Genomic DNA, 19,268 nt, shown 5'->3' on the forward strand with positions numbered 1-19,268 from the left:
ATCCAAATAAACTTGGCACACATCAGAGCTGGGTCTGTCAGCGACCTCCTCCCTGGCGCTTCACTTCGCCTAACTCGCCGTTAACCAGGGCCTCCGACGATGGCCATTAACATGCCCTGATGTCACAGGCTCTGCTATTGGCACTGCTGCATCGAGGAGATGGCAAGTCTGGGAAGGATTTTATCAAACGTCTGTGTGTTCGATCTACTTTGCTCATTTTGTAATGAGATTCAAATGGGGGAAACTTAAAAACGATTGAAAGGGCGTACTTAGCAATCCTAAGCATGATTGAGGCTGGACGAGCTGCGAGGTGAAGGGCACTTACTTGGTGAAATGATCTGCCCCTGCCCGCCTGTACTGCCCAGAGGCGAAGCTGGCACCGTAGGCCCCAGGTCCTCGGGAACGAAACTCATGGTTCTGATGAATGAGGTGTGGAGTTCTCCAGTTGCTTCTGTCATTCGTAGCTGGATCATAATCGCAACCTCTCCTTCCTCCCAGGCCCAGGATCCTGCCTCCTTTGGACCGGACTCCCTGCTATTGAATTCCTCCAGACACTACCTTACCATCCGCTACACCCTGTTACCCTACCTCTACACTCTCTTCTATCGGGCCCACAGCCGGGGCGACACGGTGGCCAGACCCCTTATGCATGAGTAAGTTCTCCTAATCCAAAGAATTTTATTTAAAAAAAATTTTTTTTACTGTTTATTTATTTTTGAGAGAGAGAGACAGAGTGCAAGCAGGGGAAGAGCAGAGAGAGAGACAGTGAGACACAGAATCTGAAGCAGGCTCCAGGCTCTGAGCTGTCAGCAGAGCCCAGCGTGGGGCTCGAACTCACGAACTATGAGATCTTGACCTGAGCTGAAGTTGGACACTTAACTGAGTGAGCCACCCAGGCTCCCACAAAAGGATTTTGTTAATGCAACTGGTGACGTGGACTGTTTCATCAAATATTGGAGTGAACAGTGAAATACTTCTTTTTTTAATGGGAATAGTCCATTGGTATTTGCAAGCCTAGTGCTGCCTACATACTATTCCTGAGGTATATATGTAGATGTAGATATAGATGATATAGATATAGATATAGATATAGATACATACGTATACATTTTCCTGAGGCATATATGTAGATATAGATATAGATACATAAGTATATGTATTCTTGAGATATATACATTTTCCCCGAGGTACATTTAAGTGTTTTAGCATCTTCCCTTGGGGATAGTAGACCAGTATCATGGGACTTTGGGGTCATTTCTTTGTTCTGCCACCAACTCTTTATCTTAGACCAATCACTGAAGTTCTGTCATCCTTCATTTCTTGATTCTTAGTTCAGAGGATTTGAGAGCTTGAACACGATGGTCTCTCCTGTAATGTCCTATGTTCAGGCCCTGGGATGAACCTGTCATTTATACACAAATAAGACTTTTACAGAGGATTTCTAGAATTCCAGCATTTCTACTGCCAGCCAGTGAGCATCTCCAACTAAACTCTAAAAAGGGCACTGAAGAAGCTTTCCTTGTCAAATTGCAGGGAACTCCCTTAGGTGTCTGATGTTCTAGACCCTCAGGCACATATCTTCCATTATTACTATTATTATTGTTGTTATTATTGTTACTCCTATTATTATACATTCATTATTTTCAATCAGTGTTTACCATCTCCTGGAATTCCCTGTTAAAAGGCAGATACCCAAAAAGAGAAGAAAGCAGAATTTTATTATCTGCTATTTGTTGTGATCACATCCAGTTCCTTCTTGATAGTCAGCTGAAGCTTTAAGCTGTATTGCTTATTTTACTTTTATTGCTTTTAAAGGGGCGTGTGACGAATAGACTTGTAGCCTGGGCCCTGCCTAGCATATGACCTGGAATAAGCATCTGTGTCCAGCCCGGGGGAGACGAGGAGGGTGCATGGGTTGGGGAGCGTGGGTCTGTCTGCCAGAGCACCAGAGGTGGCTGTAGAGAAGGTGTCCCAGAATAACTTAGGAGGTTACCGCAGGCAGGCAGCCCGCATGTTTTGGACAGTTGCGGGGAGAGATGTCAGGAAGCATTGGCCCAGATCTCAGTGAACGTCTCTCTGATCTCCAGGTTCTACAGGGACAGCAACACGTGGGATGTGCACCAACAGTTTTTATGGGGACCTGGCCTCCTCATCACTCCAGTTCTGGAAGAGGCAGGTGTCACACAGAGGCACGCAGATGGCCTCCGCCTCTGTTCCTGTTGCCCTCCAAACTCTCCTCTTCCTGGAACCATCTATCTTCTTTTTATCCCAAGCACGTTTCCAGCCTCCATGGCTGAGTCGGCCTTGAAGACAGTGTGCTGAGGTTTGGGGAAATTGGGGTTCTGTTACTTACATATATTTTTCTGAGTCTTTTTTCTTGACCAAGATTCCAACCAGTGTAGAAGCATCTACTGGTGACTCTGGGTTTATGGATGGTCCTATTCGTCATTAGATTCTCACAGCTCCTTGAGGTTGAGGCAGAATGGAGCAGAGGCCCAGCACCCTCTCTAACGTTGGATGGAATCGGGGTGTGATCGCTGCCTCTTCCTCTTAGCACCAGGTGGTCCTGGGCTGGTTCCTCATCTGGAAACGTGGGATCATGAAAGTACCTGCCACTGGGGACAGTTGGTAGGATTTCACAAGTTAATGTAAAGCTGGAATTTTGGCCACAACATGTATTTCAATATTATTATTATTATTCCTAATGTGATTCCACTGGGATTTTTCTTTGTGTTCCCAAGTTATTGCTTCTATTATTCCTATTAGAAGAAAGGCATGATTTGGTAACAGAGGAAAGAAAGGCTGTTTATGCTCTCTCAGAATATGGTGAAGAAGCTTCCTTGGGAATGCTAAGAAATTCATTTTATCCCCTTCAGCGGCTGCACCACGAAGAACAACATTTTGTTTTAATTTCAGGGTGCAGAGAAAGTGACGGCATATATGCCCGATGCCATCTGGTACGATTATGAGACTGTAAGTAGCTTTAACTTTTATTAATTCCTCATGACCACAGCTGCATAGACAGGGTGCCTCCCTGGAGAGAGGAACATCTATCCATGCACCGAAGAGTGTTTTTGATGGGTTTTCTGTAATTTCATAGCATAAGTCACTTAATGTCAGTCATGATGAGATCTGGAAAAAAACACTTTCATATACTTCATTCAACCTTAAGATAAGGGCAAATGGTGGAGGGCACCACGGGGAATTTCAGCTTGGTCAGGAGTCAGCTGAGTTGTTTAAAACTATCAGTTGATATGCGGCCTATGAACTGGCATAAATGCTCCCCCAAATTCCCAAGTGATGGCAAACACTATTGTTCTTAATTGTTTTTCCTTCCTCTTGTTCAATTGCCTGACTAGACAGTGACTCAGCTGGGTGGGAAAGGAGGGAGCTGTAGATAACTCAGCACCTGGAGAAGGAGGGGCACGGATGTGCTGTGGTAATAACGTGCTTGATTTGTGTGCCTGCCTCAGGGGGCCCGGGCGAGATGGAGGAAGCAAAGAGTGGAAATGGAACTTCCTGGGGACAAAATCGGACTTCACCTCCGCGGAGGCCATATATTCCCCACACAACAGCCCGCTGCTACCACGGTGGCCAGGTACAGTGCGGCCAGAGTTTCCTCTAAGCGGGAGGCTGCTGATAAAGCTGGTCATTGCCGTCCCCATCTGTCGCCCATGCAGAAGCTACCTGGCATGTAGGGAGGAAGGGGGTGGGGGTGGGAGGGGGTGGTCCTCAAACACTGTCCCTTGCATTTCCCTCAGCCTTTTCTGAGGAAGTTGTGATTTATAAGATGGATTTTGAAAGCACTTAATCCCTGTTCTTTCTTTCTTTTTTTTTTTTTTTAATGTTTTATTTATTTATTTCTGAGAAAGCAAGAGAGAGGCAGTGGAGGGAGGGGAGCAGAGGAGGGTCAGAGAGAGAGGGAGACACAGAATCTGAAACAGGCTCCAGGCTCTGAGCTAGCTGTCAGCACAGAGCCCGATGCGGGGCTCGAACCCACGGACTGTGAGATCATGACCTGAGCCGAAGTCGGCCGCTCAACCAACTGAGCCACCCAGGCTGCCCTCCCTTTTCTTTCTTAAACCCCCTGCATTCCTCCTCAAAAGACACTGCCTGCTGGGGTGGTCATCCTTGCTGGTTCCCAGGACCACTTGTTTTCGGACTGAAAGTTTCATGTCTCAGGAAGCATCTCATTCTGGCAAACGGGGACTGTGATCATCCTACCTGGCTGGCCAGATCACTCATCCATCGTTCTGTGCTCTTGACTCATTCACCTTCATTTCTAGGGACAGGGAGTCCACTTTCCATTCCCCTATAATCTCAATTCCCCATTTCTTTCCTCCCACAAGCCGTTTCTTTTTTATGATGCAAAGCAAAGTTCAAAAATTACTTGTTCACTTCAAATCACCCTCATACCCCTGATTTCTCCGTTCTAACTCTGATTCTGAAAGTATAGACTCCATCTGTACTAAAGAGGTACACAATCCTATCTGTCTCTAAAAGTATTAGCTTATTTGTTTTTAACAGACTGGGAGTTCTTTGGAGGTTAGAAATCTTTCTTTTCCTTTGAACTTTCCTTACTGCCTTAAATTTTCAAATTGCATACATTTTTAAATGATACTTCTACATCTAATACCAAATGGATTCTTTTTCTCTAGCCATTCAGCTTCAGGCTGTTCTGCATAGTGATACTAAAATTATCATACCAAGATGAAGATTTTTGACTTGTTACTCTCTTGCATGAAGTCCAAACTCTTTCATGAGTAAGAGTGTTCAAGGCCATTCACAATCTGGTTCCAAGTTAGCTACTGTGCCTCCTGATGCCTTGGAAGGCACACCTACAGACCAGCCACGCCCCAAATCTTGCGGGTCCCCAGACATACCCCTCTATCCAACTGTGTTTGGGCTTCTGCACTTACTACCCTCTCCAACATCCTTTGCCCGATACCTTCATAATGACTCTCCAAAGATTTCGTCTGCAAGAAATCTTCCTCAACTCTTCCAGCAGAGGGAGTGCTGCCGCTCCAAACTTTTAAAATACTGTTTTGTATACTTTTAATTATGTTTTGCTCTTTAGCTGATTTTTTTCTTTCCTTCTTTTTTTTTTTTAATGTTTACTTATTTTTGAGAAAGAGAGGCAGAGCTTGAGCGGGGGAGGGACAGAGAGGGGGAAGACACAGAATCGAGCAGGCTCCAGGCTCTGAGCTGTCAGCATAGAGCCCAACGTGGGGCTCGAACCCATGAGTGTGACATCATGACCTGAGCTGAAGTTGGATGCTTAACTGACTGAGCCACCCAGGTGCCCCATCCGTCTTAATATTTTTAAGCATTTAGATCATAGTTACTTTACACCTTGTATTTGAGAATTCTATGATCTAAAATCCTTTGGAGAATCAAATTATTTTTCATTGTTTTTGCCAACTCTCTTTCATGCTGACTTATTACCTTGTGTGCTAAGTAATTGTTGTGTATGTTTCGAATGTAGTGATCTTAAGGATCCAAAAAAAGGACCCTCCAGAATGGATTTGCCCATTTCTTCAGTTGTGAGTCAGGACTGCTGTCAACTTGAGGCCATCTTAAACTCCCTTCAAAGACCATGTGTTGGGTGGGTCTTTCAGGGTGTCTAGTGTCCTTCAGATTATCTAGTCCACCACACGGCTGGAAGTGTCATTCTGGACTCCTATAAGTCTTCCAACTTTTGTGTCACTCTTTACTTTCTGCCTGGATTATTTAGTGAATATCTTCCTTATGACATTTAAGGTCATCCATCAATAGAGTTGTGATCTATTCATCTTCCTATCCCTTAGACTTGCTAACAAACGAAAGCTACTTCATATATATGTGTTGAGTGAAAGCAGGTGATTTGGTTGATAACAGAACCTGACTTGCATAGGGCACAGTGGAGGGCTGACATGTGAAAGGAGAGAAAATGTGAGGTCAGTGATGGACCAGGGATTCCATATGAAATGGCTCTCTTTCCCCATCCTTCTCCATGCCTATCTACTTCACCACCTTTTTGAGTCATGTTTTGTGCTTCATACTCTAAAGTATGAACCAGAGAACTATAGGGTTTGATTTTGCTCTCAAAATGAAATAATAATCAATAATCAAATTAGGAAAGTTGCCATTAAGCCTTACTGAATTTTATTGCTTTCTGAGTCAAAACGGCTCTTAGGCGGGGAAAACAAATATATCCCCCCCAACCATAGTTAATACATCCCCTGCACGAATCATCTCTAAAATTAGGCTGAACCAATTATTGTCTAGGATCTCCTTCTCTTCTAATGGTCTGTTTTCTAAGGAATAGTTGCATCAGCAACTTTTATAGTAGCTATTGCAGTAATTCTGGCACTTAAATCCTGGCCTCCTACACGGATGCTTATTGCTAATGTTTGCAGTATTTCTGTCTCCTGTGATGTTATTGATTCTAGAGAAAGAGGCACCTGTTGATTTTGCTTTTGTGCCTGGAGAAAACCCAAGCCATCTGCTGCTAGTAACCTTTCCCATTTGAAATCTCATGGAAACATTCCCCGCTCGTTTGCCCAAGTTCTTTGAGTCTTAAGTCTTTGTCTCCCACCTAAACCTTGTCTCCCACAGTCGACGGAACCCTCTTGGTCTCATCATCGCCCTGGATGAGAACAAAGAAGCCAAAGGCGAACTTTTCTGGGATGATGGGGAAACTAAAGGTAAGCACTGTTATGACAACGTGCATCTGTGAGTTATGCCCTCTGGCCATTCAGCCATGGAAGAGGTCTCACCAGGCACAGCAGTGTTCATCACTCAAGACGAGAATTTTGGTTTCAGTTGCACTGTACACAGATAGTGGTAGAGCGACCACAGACAGAAGGAAAATACGTTTCTACCTTTTAGCATGCTTCCATCAGACAAGCCGTATATACAAGCTCTCATTTTATTGTCAACAGGCAACTGCAAGAGGTGTTTTTGAGACTATTCCTGCCATTCAGCAGAGATCTCTTCCCCCAAATACTTCTGCACAAATGTCAGTGATAGGAAACACATACCCATGCCAGTGAGGCAGAGTGAGACTATGTTCTTCTCATGTGCCTGGATCTGGCTGTGTTTCTTAGCACATTTTTCTGGCTCCAATATACTAACAACTCTTGTGGCTGAAGCTTAGGCAGTAGAGTCACTCCTGAGGCATATGCTTTAGAAGCACTTGGAAGGGAATCTTTTCAAGGGTAAGGTAGGAAGGAAATGGAGAATGGCAGCCTGGCCTCAGACTCTGTCTACAATCTTGCCATTCTCAGGAGGTAGCTTTCAGTGCAGCCAGGGTGAGATCTGTTCTCGGCGGGCAGGCCAGAGGCCTACTCATCTTTCTTTCACCTGCAGATACTGTGGCCAATAAAGTCTATCTCCTGTGTGAGTTTTCCGTCACCCAGGCAAGTAGCATATCTTTATGAATCCTAGGTGTGGGCTTTGTCTGACCATTAGCGCATGTATGTGTGTGTGTGTGTGATTGTTATTTATAGCTTCATATGCCCTTATGACTGTAGACGAGCACATTTCGTTTTGTTTTTGAAAATAAAAGAAATTTATTTTTTAAATTATTCTTAAAGTTTTTTTAATGTTTATTTATTTTTGAGAGAGAGAGGGCACAAGCAAGGGAGAGGCAGACAGAGGGAGACAGGATCTAAAATGGCCTCTACTCTGACAGTAGAGAGCCTGATGCAGGGCTCAAACTCACAAGTCAGACACATACGACTGAGCCATCCAGGTGCCCCTATTTTTTAAGTTCTTATTTTATTATTTTTAAAATATTTTTAATGTTTATTTATTTTGGGGGGAGAAAGAGAGCACGAGTGAGGGAGAGGCAGAGAGAGAGAAGGAGAAACAACCTGAAGCAGGCTCAAGGCTCCAAGCTATCAGCACAGAGCCTGATAGGGAGCTCAAACCCATGAACCACGAGATCATGACTTGAGCCAAAGTCAGACACTTAACTGACTGAGCCACTGAGGCTCCCCTTAAGTTTTTATTTTAATTCCAGTTAGTTCACATACAGTGTTGTATTAGTTTTAAGTGTTCAATATAATGATTCAACAATTCCGTATATCACCCGGTGCTTAGATGAATGCATTTCAACTTATGACTTAACTCCCAACATTGAATCATCCATGTTAGTAAAAAGAGCAATGATATGGATAAATCAAAGTCATCAGCCTTTTAAAATACAGTTTAAAAAACGTTCTCAGGGCGCCTGGGTGGCTCAGCGTGTTAAGTATCCGCTTTAGGCTCAGGTCCTGATCTCGCAGTTCGTGAGTTCAGGCCCCGCATTGGGCTCTAGTGCTGACAGCTCAGAACCTGGAATCTTCTTTGGATTCTGTGTCTCCCTGTCTCTCTGCCCCTCCCCCACTTATGCTGTCTCTCTCTGTCTCTCAAAAATAAATTTTAAAAAAATTTAAAAGAAATTTCTCTCTCTCTCTTTGCTCAGGGGAGTATTAAAATAAATTTGTACTCCTTGAGCTCACATGAGTAGAAACAGCTAAGGGGCATTCAAAGCAGTTTTGGGGATCTGGTCTAAGACAGAATATTTGAGTGACTTGACAATCTATAGGCAGACTTTTGTGCTTAATTGTTTTGCAGAACCGCTTGGATGTGAAGATTTTGCAGTCAACCTACAAAGACCCCAATAATTTAGTATTTAAGGAGATTAAAATTCTTGGGATCCAGGAACCTAACAATGTTACAGTGAAACGCAATGGTGTCCCAAGTCAGATTTCTCCTAATGTCACTTATGATTCTAACCTACAGGTAAAAATTCATTTTGTTGAGATAGTTTATCAAGAATTCATAGCTTATGGTGTTCCTTCTTGCCAAAGTTGCCTGGGTCCCTTCTGAAGGACCAGGGCACATTTTGAGGTCTGGGGTGGGGAAGTCAGAGGGTTAGGAGAGGAAAAAAGTAGGCAGTAGACATGAGCTAGATTGGATCAGGGAGGTACTGGAATCAGATAAAATGGCTTTTCCATCCCTATTCTTGTATTTGCCCCCTCAGTCTTCTGTTCTCTCTGACTGGGCCAGAGAGCAAAGTGAGGAGTGTGGGGAGCAGGGTTGGAGGAAAAGCGGGTCTGGATGCTGCTGGCTGAAGCAAGAAAGGCAAAGTGAGAGCTGGGATTCCCATTCATTAAAAATCTGAAGTGCATTTTTTTACATACATTTTAAAGAAATATTTCAAGTCAAATAATCTGATAAGCCTAGCTAATGCTACTTATTTGGTTAGATGATATTAAATAATAATAATAATAAACTTTTCATCATCATCAGTTATGATGAGACCTGACACTTTTGAGCAGGTTGTAATCAGTCCCTCTGGTATCTTATGTTAAGAGGAATCCTTCCCCCATCCTCCTTCACTCCAGGCCCTGTAGGTGATCAGGGAGTGGGGGCTGCTGGGTCAGCATGTTTGTGAGAGACCTTCCAAATCTGGAGTAAATGTGTAAACCTGGTATTCTCCTATAATGGTGTATCGATGATGTTGGCCATTTTGCCTTACAACATATATTGAGGATGCCTACATTGTGAAGTTAGAAATAAAGTACAATTGACCCTTGAACAGCATGGGGGGGTCACTGACCCCCCACACTGTCAAAAATCTGTGAATAACCTTTAGCTCCCCAAATCTTTGCTAATAGCCTACTGTTGACCAGAAGCCTTACAGATAACATAAATTATCGATTAGCACATATTTTGTGTGTCATATGAATTATATACTGTATTTTTACAATAAAGCAAGCTAGAGAAAAGAAAACGTTATTAAGAGAATCATTCAGAAGAGAAAATACATTTACAGTTCCGTACTGTATTTATTGAAAAAAAAATGTGCATGTAAGTGGACACGTGCAGTTCAAACTGGTTGTTGTTCAAAGGACAACTGTATTATATGGTTATTTATGTGGACAGCACAGTGCAAACCATTTGAGGAGTGCATATATGAAAACAAACTCAGTAAATATCTATTAAATAAGTTAATATAAGAACAAAGGAATTCTTAGTGCTTGAATTTGGGTGGTTGGGAGACATAATTTATACCCATAAAACTACCGGGGAAGGGGACAGACAGTCCAAAGCAACACACAGGAAATGTTAACTGATACTAATTTAAACATCAGAGCCCGATGGAGTAGCTGAGCAAAGCCATTGGGAAAGTCAGGGTTTGAGCTGGACTTTGAACGATGGCATATCAGGCAGAGATTCATTCATCTATAAGTGATAGGCAACTGAGCTAAATGGGACTTTAAACAAATTGGAATTTTCTTCCTCACGCAATAACAAGTTTAGAAAGTGGTCAGCTGCTGGCAGTGATCCAGTGGCTCAAGGCTGTCAGAGTTGATTGGAAGAGGCTGCTTAATACCAGTCACTATGGCCCTGTTCCAGCAGAGTAAAAGAAGAAGCAGGAAAGAAAAGGTGGAGGGAAGGAGCAGGCCCTTAAATCAAGAAGGAAATTCTGGGCCAGCAACTCCCAGTGGATATAGGCTTACCTATTAATGGTCACAGCTATGTTACATGGATTAAAAATTTAGTTCTTAGTCAGGAACTTCAATATTCCAAACTGAAATAGTGAGGAAGAAAGGAGCTTTATATAAGGCAGGCACTAGCAATGCATTCCACAACAGGGCACCATTTTCCTAGAAGAGCAGTTGCCTAGATAATGCTTTCAAAGCTGAGATATCAAAATAAGCCAATCTAAGGATTGAGAATAGCCTTACATTATTTAGTCTGTGAGTATTATATAGCTAGAATAGGGAGGAGATTTGTTTGGACAAATAATGTGTGGTTAGATTTGGGAGGGTCTTAGGCACCAAAGAGAGAAGGATCTGATTCTCAAAGTGTGTCATATGGATCCTTGAATCAGGGCTCTGGAGAATGGGATTTGTAGAGCAGGGAAGTTTAAGGTGAATTTAGTCTGAGAAGAGCCCTTGAAGAAGGGTGATTATCCTTAAAATGTGATTTTATAACTCTGGACAAATGCAAACGTTCACTATGGAAACTGCTAATTAAAGAAGAGATAAAAATATGTAGAAAATATTAAATATTTGAATTAGTGGAACTCAAAGAAGTAGGTTTCAGGCTTGAGGCTTTGCTCCTGGAGAAATGAAGAGGTTTGGATGTTAGAAATAGAAGGCACTGTAATGATTTTTCCAACTCCCCAGTTTTGCCTTTGCTGAAACTGAGGGCCAAAGAATTGGAATAATCTGGCTAAGTTTTCACAGCAGAATGGAGCTGAGAACCCAAGCCACATGTTCTTACTCCTGCGTTTTGCCACCACTCCAGACCAAGACGGGATCCTGGTCTGCAAAATGGAGGGCAAGAATATAAGCTCACAAGGTATGACCTCGTGAGCTTGTGCACTATGCTACAAGGGGGAATGCAGAAGACCTTCTTGACCAAGTAATAATGAGGAAGGAGAGCCAGGGAAGGAAAGAAAATGGAGGGGTGATGACAGAAGATTTTACTTGCCCTAATTCCCTTCCGAACATGATGTATAAGATTCGGACAGAGTTGGAACATTGGCTTCCTACTCCCTCCATATAGCTCTCTTTCTAGAAGCTCCAGTGGATTGTTAAGAGTCTGGTCTGGTTTCTATCTCCTCTTCTAATAGAGGTTTGGGATCTTGCGAGGGTTTCGTTCTGAGCATTAATTTCCTTGTCACAATCCCTACAGGTTGCCCTCATCACGGACGTTGATCTTGTCCTGGGCGAAGCATACACAGTGGAGTGGATCCCGAAGATAAGGGATGCAGAAAAAATAGACTGTTATCCCGATGAGACTGGTGCTTCCGCAGAAAACTGTATTGCCCGTGGCTGTGCCTGGGAGGTAACTCTGCTGACAGTGCTAACACACCTCGAATCCACAGCACTTCATCTCTGGCTTCATGCGCACAGCACCAGTCCCTGTGTCACTGCTCAAAACCCATAGATAGGAAAGATTTCCAAAAGAACCTGAGTTTTTATCTGACTGTAAAGAATCGATAGGGACTTCTCTTTTTGCAAGGAGACCAGGAATTTAAACTTAGGTTGCTACCAAAGAGTATCTGAGGCAGGGAGTGATGGTCTGGCTTTGTCTCCCTGTAAATTGCTTTTTTTTAGCCCCCTTATACTTGACCATTCTGGGACCACATGCTGAGCTGACCTTAGCTTTCCATTCCAGGTATCTAGTTCTCCCGGAGTCCCATTTTGTTATTTCGTCAATGATTTGTACTCTGTCGGCGACATTCAGTACGACTCACATGGCGCCACTGCTACCATTTCCTTAAAGTCTTCTTTCTATGCCTCCTCTCTGCCCTCGGTACCTGTGACCTCCCTCCGCGTGCAAGTGACCTACCATAAGAATGACATGCTGCAATTTAAGGTATGTGTTTATAGTACGTCTATGTATCAAGTCCTGGGCAGTTGGCAGTTCCATTACTTGCGCTAGTAAGGTTACAAAATCTAAAATAAGTGTGCCTCTCTAGCTCACCCTGCCCCAATATACTAGATCATTATCCTAGAGCACTGAGAAACCACTGATGGAACAGTGCTATCTGTTCTATTTTGAAAAGATCACTGTGTCTACTGTAAGGAAAATGGTTGGGAGAACAAGAGTGAAAAAGGAGGCTACCAGTTCAGTCATCTGTGTGGGAGACCAAGTATAGATCAGGAATAGGAAAGGAATTGAAAAGGTAGGATCACAGGATCTAGTGATGACTGCAAGTATGTGACAGGGGAGAAGGAGGCATCGAGAATGATCACCACATTTCTGGCATGTGTCTTGGTATGGATGGTGGTGCCATTACCTGGAATGGGAATGCGGGAAAGGCTTGGGCTTGGGCTTGGGCAAAATAAGGTGATGAGTTCAGTTTGGGATGCTGAATTCAGGGTATCTGTGGAATAGCCACAGAAGTGTAGTGATCTCTCTTTTCCTGTGATTTAATCACAACAACCGATTCATGACAGGCTGTTCTTATGACTATTTCTCTATTAAATTGTAAGTTTCTCAAAGACAGGAATTTCTCCATTCATCTTTGTGTTTCTGAAACTTGACATAGATCCTGGTATGTAGTTAGTACTCAGATATTTATTGAGAGAGTAAATGAAAGACATCAGGCATTGCCCAGAAGATTCTTCACGACTTGCTATCAACCTGGACTGTGGGTCCTCTTACATCTTCTAATGCAGGGAAAATGCTCTTTTATATTTTTGTCTGCACCAAAGCACTGGCTTGTGGTAGGTACCTAATGAGTTTGAAGAAAATGAATTTGGTTACATTTCCTGCTTTAATGCTTTCTTAGTCTGCCTCCTGATCATACCAGAGCTCTCTCCTCAGGATTTTTTATTTTTTAAGTTTGTCTTGAGAGAGACAGAGACAGTGGGAGTGGAGGAGGCACAGAGAGGGAGAGAGAGAAAATCCCAACCAGGCTTCACGCTGCCAGCTGTGGAGCCAGATGCGAGGCTCGAACCCACAAACTGTGAGATCATGACCCGAGCCAAAACCAAGAGCCGGATGTTTAACCAACTGAGCCACCCAGGGGCCCCAGGATTTGTCTCTTTTTGACCCTGCTTTAATACTCTGTGCTTTTGCATTTATTTCTCTATCAGGAATGACTCTATCTCCTTGCTGTGTTTGGTTAATAATAGCTGCAAAGTTTTTAACACTCAGCCTGTATTTTTCTCATGATATCTTCTCAGTCTTCCAGTAACTGGGTTAGGCATTTTCTTCTCTATAATCTCACAACACTCCTACGTAGCTCCACATTGGCACATGTCATCACCTGGGTATTGCAGGTACTTCTTTTACCTGCCCTTGGCATGTGAATTTCTTAAAAACAACAATTATTTCTTATTTGATTTAGTGTGTCTAGTGTCCAGTACAGTATTGGGCAGGAGTGAGTAGGCACTCAGTGAAACAATTTAGACCCCATTTTTAGCAAGAACATCTATAATTATTTTAATCAGGTAGAGTTGGTGTTTTTTGATGGATTTTTTTTCAATTCAGAGTAGCTTTCAGATATTCACATACACCTGCACACAAAGTAATAAATAATATATTCATACATACCAAACTGATTTCTAGACTGATTTTTCCAAGATATCACCAACGTCAAAGGGAATGTATTACTGTGAAGGGGCCTTAAAAATGATATATGACAGACTCAGATCAAAATGTTAAGTCTAATATTGTTCTTCGATATGGTAACTAAATTCCTGGTATCATGAGTTTCCAGAAGACAAAGAAATATTAGCATTCATACTCCATGTCAAAGATGCCAAGTTTCTGCTAAGGATATGGTTTTCCAAAGTATTATACTTTCCTAATTTTTCCCCAACTCACCCTAGATTTATGATCCCAACAACAATCGGTATGAAGTTCCAGTGCCTCTCAACATACCCAAGGTTCCATCCAGTACCTCGGAGAGTCAGCTCTATGATGTCCTCATTAAGAATCCGTTCGGAATTGAAATTCGCCGCAAGAGTACGGGCTCTGTAATGTAGGTGGCTCTTAATTGGATTCGGAATTGATGGTTACCTGCACATGCACTGCCAGGCCCATTGTCTTTGGAGATACCCTGGCTTAAAGCATCACACCCTCCATTTCCAGATTTATGAATACGTTACTCCTTTTGGGTGTGTTCTTATGAGAAATCTTTACTCCCCTGGCAATAATTACTGAGGCACTTACATGCACTAGGGAATCATTCAACCAATGTTTATGGGGTGGTTAGTATCTATTATCTCTATATTAGGTGGCTATAGACAACGAGGTCTCTCTTCTCATGCTAAAAATTAATGGCAGATAACAAAGATAATTTAAGTTAAAATATACACAAGGAACTTTAGATAGTGTCAACTGCTGTGTAGAAAAATAATAGGGTAGTCAAGAGTTATGGGGGGGTTGACTGCTTTTGATACTGTGGTCAGAGGAGGGCTTTCAGAGAAGGTGACATTTGAAATAGGACTTGGATGAAAAGGATCCACCCATGTGGATCAGGGAAGGGGAAGAACATGTCAGACAGATGGAAAAATAGGTGCACACGGTCATGAACAGGAGCAAGGTTGCCATATTAAGAGGTGGGGGATGTCCATTGTGGTTGGGGCACATTGTGGTTGGATCGCTCCAGATGTTATGTAGCAAATGGACTATAGAAGAGCAGCAGTGGGACCTCGGGCTGGTGTGGAGAGGTAGCAATGGAAGTGATGACACGTGATGGGATGTGGCATCCTGGAGAGAGAGCTGAAGGGAGGCAGTGGTGGAGGAAAATAGAAGAATGAGGGCTGGCTCCCGGGCTGGTAGCAAGTGCATCTAAGATCATTTTAATCAAAGAGACTTTGTGTTTGTTTGGCAGATTAACGGGGCTCTGGGTGGGAGAGGAATCAAGAGTTTTGTTGTCCTTGCAAACAGGATGTTGGCTGCTTGGAGCCAATAGGATAGCCCATTTCTTTTCCAAATACACCCTTTTGTGTTGCAGCTGGGACTCTCAGCTCCTTGGCTTTACCTTCAACGACATGTTCATCCGCATCTCCACTCGCCTTCCCTCCCAGTACATCTATGGCTTTGGGGAAACTGAGCACACAGCCTTTCGGAGAGACTTGAACTGGCACACGTGGGGAATGTTCTCCCGAGACCAACCCCCGGGGGTAAGGGCAGAGCACTGGGGATCTGTGTCTGCCTCTCTCTTCTCACACCGTGTACACTTCATGCTTCATCTTCCTGGGCTAACCTTCAATGGTCCCATTCTGCATTTAGACAAGAGGGTCGATTTGTTGCCAGCCTCCTTTGTTTTTCATGCATTTAGTTCATTGCATGGACCTTATCAATCATTTTTGTTAAGTTTCTTTCTCAGCCACGCCTTTTAACCTCTTACCACTTCTCCCCCATGACTCCCCCAGTACAAGAAGAATTCCTATGGTGTCCACCCCTACTACATGGCACTGGAGGAGGATGGCAGTGCCCACGGAGTGCTCCTTCTAAACAGCAACGCCATGGGTAAGATGATGCCAGCACCTCCCCTTATTTATGTGAACAAGTCATTCTTTTTATAAAAATTTTATTTAAATCCCAGTTAGTTAACATATAATATAGTATTGGTTTCAGGAATAGAATTTAGTGATTCATCACTTAGACACAACACCCAGTGCTCATCCCAACAGGTGCCCTCCTTAATACCCATCACCTATTTAGCCCATCTCTCACCTCACACCCCTACAGCAACCCTCAGTTTGTTCTCTGTACTTAAGAGTCTCTTATGATTTGCCTCCCTCTCTGTTTTTATCTTATTTTTCCTTCCCTTTCCCTATGTTCATCTGTTTTGTTTCTTAAATTCCACATATGAGTGGTATTTGTCTTTCTCTGATTGACTTTTTTCACTTAGCATAATATACTCTCATTCCATCCACATCATTGCAAACGATAAGTTTTGTTCTTTTTGATAGCTGAGTAATAATTCATTGTATATAAATACCACATCTTCTTTCGCCATTCTTCAGCTGATGGACATTTGGGCCCTCTCCATAATTTGGCTACTGTTGATAGTGAATCAGTCATTCTTGAATACTATTAGAATGTGTTGGACCTAGGGGTGCCTGGGCAGCTCAGTCAGTTAAACATCTGACTTTGGCTCAGGTCATGATCTCACAGTTCATGGGTTCAAGCCCCACATCAGGCTCTGTACTGACAGTTCAGAGCCTGGAATCTGGTTCAGATTATGTGTCTCCCTCTCTCTCTCTCAAAAATAAATAAACATTAAAAAAAAAAAAGAATATGTTTGACCTAGCTGCCTCCTGAAGTCAAAATTATTACCTTGGGGCAGTGTTTTTGTTTTTTATTTTCTATTTAGCCTTTCTGTTTATTTCAGTTCAGTAACATGTGGCAATAAGAGTTAACTCTTATTTGGCAAAAATATAAGAAGGGATGTAAGAAGGGATAGCAAGACGAAGCAAGTCCCAAATATTCTGGAGGTCAGCCAGCGGGAGCCATCTTTTTATTTTGAATTAGTGGTGAAGCTATGGGTAAGAGTGCTCACTAGGTGGGGTATGAGGGTGTGATTTATTGGAAAGGGGGTAGGAAATCAGGAAGTGAAGGGGAAAGCATGCATGTGAAAACTGGTGGAATCAGAGTAAGGTCTGTTCTTGACTTAATAGTCGTATATGAATGTCAGCTCCTGGTTTCGACATTATACAATGGTTATATAAGATGTTATCATTGAGGTAACTGGGTGAACTATACAAAGGAACTCTAGTACTATTTTTGCAACTTCTCATAAGTCTTAAACTATTCTAAAGTAAAAGTTGTAGCAATAATTTTAAAAGAGAAGAATGAAAAAACATATTATAAAATGATAATAAACCCAATGGCAAAAAGAAAAAAAATCCAAGGGTAGCATCCTGTAGACTTTCATTTAACTTCTTCAATTCTATGTAGGAAGAGTAAAAATACTTTTTCTTCATATTCTGTAATAAAGAGGCATTGGGGGAGAGAAAAAAATAAGAATTTTAGGGGTAATTCCTCACCTTGGAAGTTTCCAGCTTGACTGACATTTTCCTATATTTTCAGATGTGACATTCCAGCCCCTGCCTGCTTTGACGTACCGCACCACAGGGGGAATTCTGGACTTTTATGTGGTCTTGGGGCCAACTCCTGAGCTTGTCACTCAGCAGTACACTGAGGTAGGAAGGAATTAAACTGATCAAGTATTCACATAGTATATTCCTGACTTCCCAAATCCACATTTATTAGTATAGCTCTCAGACGATAACTGGAATTGTTGGTCTTTCTGGAAGATAGATAGACTATAAAATAAGGAGCAAAGAAGTATATCCCAAGAACCATTAAATTTGCAGCTTCTCAAGTGGTGCTACTGGTTGTGTTGGTAGTGGCAGTGGTGGCGGCGGTGGTGGTGACAGTGATGGCGGCGGTGGTGGTGGTAATGGTCTGTTAATGGTGATGTGTTAGAGGTGGTGGTGGTAGTGATGGAGGTGACGAGGTGGTGGAGACGTGGTAATGGTGATGGTGTGGTGCTGGTATTGCAGGTGTTGGTGATGGTGATAGTGGTGGTGTTGGTAGTAATGGCGTTCGTAGTGGCCATGACAGCAAAGCAGTAGCCACAAACATGTATATAACTTACTGTGTGTCACAGCTCATTTTACATATATTAACTCATTCAGTCCTTACAAGAACTCCATGAAGCAAATACTAGTGTTAGCCCCAATTTACAAGTGCAGGAACTGATGAATAAGAGGTTTTCACCTTCTGCATAGGGCCGCCTAGCCAGCAGGGATTGGAGCCTGGATGGTAAGTTAGGCATTTCACCTCTAGATTCAGAATTCTTAACCAGTAAGCTAGACTGACTCTAGGAATCAGAGTAAAATCAGATTTTCCAAACTTCTTAGGGAAGGAGGTAAGATCCAGCAGAAAGCTTTCTCCAAGGCATCCTTGTGGCTTTACATCCTCTCAGTTTCTCTCCGTATTTGAATTTGTTGATTATTTAGCTTGAGACACTGGAAAGATGTTCTTATTAACTTGTTGACAATTTCAATCCAGATTCTCCTTTTGAAGGACTAAATTTTCTGTCGATTTTCTAGTTGATCGGTCGGCCGGTGATGGTTCCTTACTGGGCCTTGGGGTTTCAGCTGTGTCGCTACGGATACCAGAACGACTCTGAGATTGCCAGCTTGTATGATGAGATGGTGGCTGCCCAGATTCCTTACGTAAGTTCTCAGTATATGGTGCATTGGCTCTAGAACCTCATGGCCAACACTAGCTGTCTCTGTATCTCGATTGGCTTGACTTGGGGGGGGCGGAGGTTTTAGAACTAGACAATTTTAAAACATTTAGTCAAAAACATCGTGGTATAGTAAAATGAAATGACTGTTGCTCAAACAGTCATTTTGCTTAATTAAAAATAAAATGACCCAAGTTCAGTCAGACCACTGTATGTGTAGATATAACCTCAGTTCCAACACCCTGCTGGTACAGCATGGTCTTCCTCGGCTTTGTGCTGAGGTTGTAGATAGAGCTCCAGTTTCCGGATGAAATACATATGGAAACAAATTCTGTCTTTCACTTGAGGGCAAGAGGGCTCCAATAATCAGAGAAATTGATCCCATGAACTTCTTACCTTTTTAATTTTCTTCTGCTTATTTTCTTGTTGTTTATAATTGTTGCTATTAATGATAAGCATAGCATGCAATAATCTATTTTTAATAAGAAAGCCATGTCTGAGAGCCCCCAGGATTGGATATTCCAAAGCAATTACAGGGGATTTTTTTTTTCAAAAGGTA

The 19,268-nt window shown here is 42.6% G+C and overlaps 1 protein-coding gene across 1 annotated transcript in view; it reads left to right on the forward strand.

Moving 5' to 3' along the window:
* Positions 1 to 19,268, forward strand: part of MGAM (maltase-glucoamylase) — a 94,346-nt gene that overhangs the window by 45,167 nt on the left and 29,911 nt on the right. Inside the window, 14 exon segments of the mRNA XM_039234021.1 lie at positions 499 to 653; positions 2,088 to 2,172; positions 2,917 to 2,973; positions 3,474 to 3,598; positions 6,598 to 6,686; positions 7,351 to 7,400; positions 8,602 to 8,769; positions 11,677 to 11,829; positions 12,163 to 12,363; positions 14,328 to 14,479; positions 15,458 to 15,626; positions 15,879 to 15,975; positions 17,542 to 17,654; positions 18,570 to 18,695. Coding sequence (XP_039089952.1) covers positions 499 to 653; positions 2,088 to 2,172; positions 2,917 to 2,973; positions 3,474 to 3,598; positions 6,598 to 6,686; positions 7,351 to 7,400; positions 8,602 to 8,769; positions 11,677 to 11,829; positions 12,163 to 12,363; positions 14,328 to 14,479; positions 15,458 to 15,626; positions 15,879 to 15,975; positions 17,542 to 17,654; positions 18,570 to 18,695 — 1,740 coding nt within the window.

This window comes from Hyaena hyaena, unplaced genomic scaffold (genome assembly GCF_003009895.1).
Source record: "Hyaena hyaena isolate Hyena2069 unplaced genomic scaffold, ASM300989v1 scaffold_82, whole genome shotgun sequence".
In the NCBI taxonomy this organism is placed as follows: Eukaryota; Metazoa; Chordata; class Mammalia; order Carnivora; family Hyaenidae; genus Hyaena; species Hyaena hyaena.